Source organism: Monodelphis domestica, chromosome 4, assembly GCF_027887165.1.
Source record: "Monodelphis domestica isolate mMonDom1 chromosome 4, mMonDom1.pri, whole genome shotgun sequence".
NCBI lineage: Eukaryota > Metazoa > Chordata > Mammalia > Didelphimorphia > Didelphidae > Monodelphis > Monodelphis domestica.
In genome coordinates, this window is record NC_077230.1 from 352,552,322 (window position 1) to 352,555,371 (window position 3,050).

General features: G+C 40.2%; 1 protein-coding gene across 1 annotated transcript; it reads left to right on the forward strand.

Moving 5' to 3' along the window:
- The first annotated feature begins 719 nt into the window (after positions 1-719).
- On the forward strand, positions 720-1,692 carry LOC100017286 (olfactory receptor 52J3-like). The gene has a single exon (XM_001364469.2). The coding sequence runs from the start codon at positions 720-722 to the stop codon at positions 1,650-1,652; it is 933 nt and encodes a 310-aa protein (XP_001364506.2). The 3' UTR covers positions 1,653-1,692.
- Positions 1,693-3,050: the final 1,358 nt, after the last annotated feature.

Below are 3,050 nucleotides of genomic sequence, written 5' to 3' on the forward strand. Positions count from 1 at the left end.
ACCATGTTCCAGGCACTGTGCTAAATACTGGGGTACAAAGAAAGACAAAAGATAGTGATCTTAAGGGGGAAAGACATTCTAATGGGAGAGACAACATATAAACCACTAGGCTATATAAACAACAGAGAAAAAGCACTAGAATTAGAGAAAATCAGGAAAGTCTTTTTGTAGAAGTAGAGATTTTAATCAGGGCCTGAAAGAAACCAGGAAACCCATGAGGAAGAGATGAGAAGGTAGGGATTCTAGATAGGGAGGGACAGTCAGTGAAAATGGACAGAGTGGAGAGACTGAATGTCATGTGTAAGGAATAGCAAATGATTTTCTTTTCTTTTCTTTTTTTTAACCCCTTACCTTCTGTCTTAGAATCAATATTAAGCATTATTTGCAAGGCAGAATAGCTACAAAGGCTAGGAAATTGGGGTTAAGTGACTTATCTAGGGTCATTCAACTAGGAAGTATCTGAGGCCAGATTTGAACCCAGGAGCTCTCATCTTTAGGCTTGACTTCCTATCCACTTCCCTTACTAGGTAAGTTTCAATTAATCATGGTATATATGGTAATATAAGGCATAATGACTGGAAAGTAGGAAAGGCACTAGAGAGATAGCAAGTATCTTTGTAATCATACTTGAGGGAATCATTATATACCCTCTTATTTTTATTTTTTTCATCTTCTTCCAAGGAGGGACAATTGTTCCTGGCCTTCCACTCTATGGCAGGATGTCACAACCTAATGCCACCACCTTCCACTTAAACACCTTCATCCTCCTGGGTATTCCAGGGTTGGAGGACATCCACATCTGGTTGTCTCTGCCCTTCTGCTCCTTCTACCTTGTGGCAATTTTGGGCAATGTCACCATCTTACTGGTGATCTGGAATGAAAAGAAACTGCGGGATCCTATGTTTTATTTCCTGGCTTTCCTCTCCTCAACTGACCTGGCACTCTCAACAACCTCTGTGCCCCGCATGCTGGGCATCTTCTGGTTTGGAGCCCACGAGATCAGCTTTGGAGCTTGTATGACGCAAATGTTCTTCATTCACAGCTTCACTGGTATGGAGTCAGGTGTCCTATTCTTCATGGCCTTTGATCGCTATGTGGCGATCTGTACCCCTCTCCGCTACACCACCATCTTGACCCCTCGAGTCCTGACTGGCATTGGGATGATTATTGTGCTTCACCCTGTTTTGCTCATGATCCCTGTCATCACCCTTGCCTGTCGCCTGCCCTTCTGCCAAGCTCGTGTCATTGCACACTCTTACTGCGAACACATGGGTATTATTAAATTAGCCTGTGCCAATATTCGTGTCAATGCCATCTATGGCCTCTTTGCGGCTTCTTTTCTAGTTGTGGATCTGGTGCTCATTGGTGTTTCCTATGTCTATATTCTGCGTACAGTCTTCCACCTCCCTTCCCACGATGCCCGACTCAAGGCACTGAGCACCTGCGGGTCCCATGTAGGAGTAATGTGTGTCTTCTACACCCCTGCTGTTTTTTCATTCCTCACTCACCGATTTGGTCACCGAATCCCGCCATATGTTCATATTCTTATTGCCAACCTTTACATGAGCATCCCACCAGCACTCAACCCTGTCATTTATGGCGTGAGAACCAAGCAGATCCGGGAACGGGTGCTCCTGTTCATCACTGGCTGATAGATGGTACTTAGTGCCTTCTTAATGCCTGGGAAGGGTGCCCTGCAGAGGCTGTGTGCAGTAGTCACAGACCTAGGCTAGGACCTCTAAGAGAATACTTGGCTCATGTTCCCAGGATAGCCAAGTAGAGCTGAACTCTCTTGGTTTTCCAGGTCTCCGTGGCTTTTTTGGTCTTCTAATGACCTACTACAACTATTTCTAGTAGCTAATATTTGTAAATGTGCTTACTAAATTCCAGCCACTTTGCTACGTATTTTATAATTATTATCTCATTTGATCCTCTCAAGAAACCTAGGAGGTAGATGCTATGATTTCCCCTATTTTACATTTTACATTTTAAAAATATTTTTCTATTTTACATTTTACAAATGTAGGAACAGAGGCAAACAGAGATTATGTGACTTGCCCAGAAGCACATAGTAAGTTTCTGAGGCTAGATTTAAACTCAAGTTTTCCTAACTCTAGACTTAGTGCCACATAGCTACCTAGTAATATCTAGTTGTCCAGCTCCTGGATCTCAAATACTTTGGCCTTATGATTTTCATATTACTGAAGGGAGGGCATCGATCTTCATAGCCTCAGAATGCTTTAAAAATGACTATACATTTTCTAGAGGATTAACATTGGCTTTCTGTGAAGGAGAGAAGACAGATAGCACACTAATAGAGAAGTCCAGTGGATCACATGGAGAGAAATGATGTTTTCTTGACTAGTTTTGAAGGGAAAAGTTTATGAGAGATTCCATTTTGGATTTTTGCCAGTGCCAGAAGGGTTAAGTCCTAATGTTGAATCCAGAAGGAATACCTGCTGAGTTTTAGTTGAGAGTACCTAACTCAAAATGTTAGTTCAGAAATTTTAGGCATCTAGGATTTGATGTTACTATGAAAGAGTTCTAGGGTTTAAATGTTTTGAAAACAACTTAACTATAACCTTCTACCTGTATTTCAGGGTCAAATTATGAGAAAAATGAAACTTGAATCAAATCTTTTCTATCACTTCCTCATTTTGTATGTAAAACTCTTTCCAAAAAATATGCTACATAAATATTAGGTCTAACCTTTTGTTTCTTTCTATGATGTTTGCTAATCAGTCCACAAATAGTATTTATTACTTTCAGACTTACTTTTTAGTTTCAACTTACTTTCAAACACTAAACAGAGTACTACAAACACAACAAAAGTTAAAAACAAAACAAAAATTCCTCTCACTGAAGGAACTCCCAGTTTAATAGAAGAAGCAAAAAACAAACAACTATGAACAAGCGAGCAAAATATAAGATAAACTACAAATAATAGAAGAAAGGTACTAGAATTAAAAGGAGTTGGAAAAAGCTTTTTATAGAAAAGGGATTTTAGTTGAGATTTAAAGAAAGCCAGGGGAGCTAGTGGCCAGTGATGA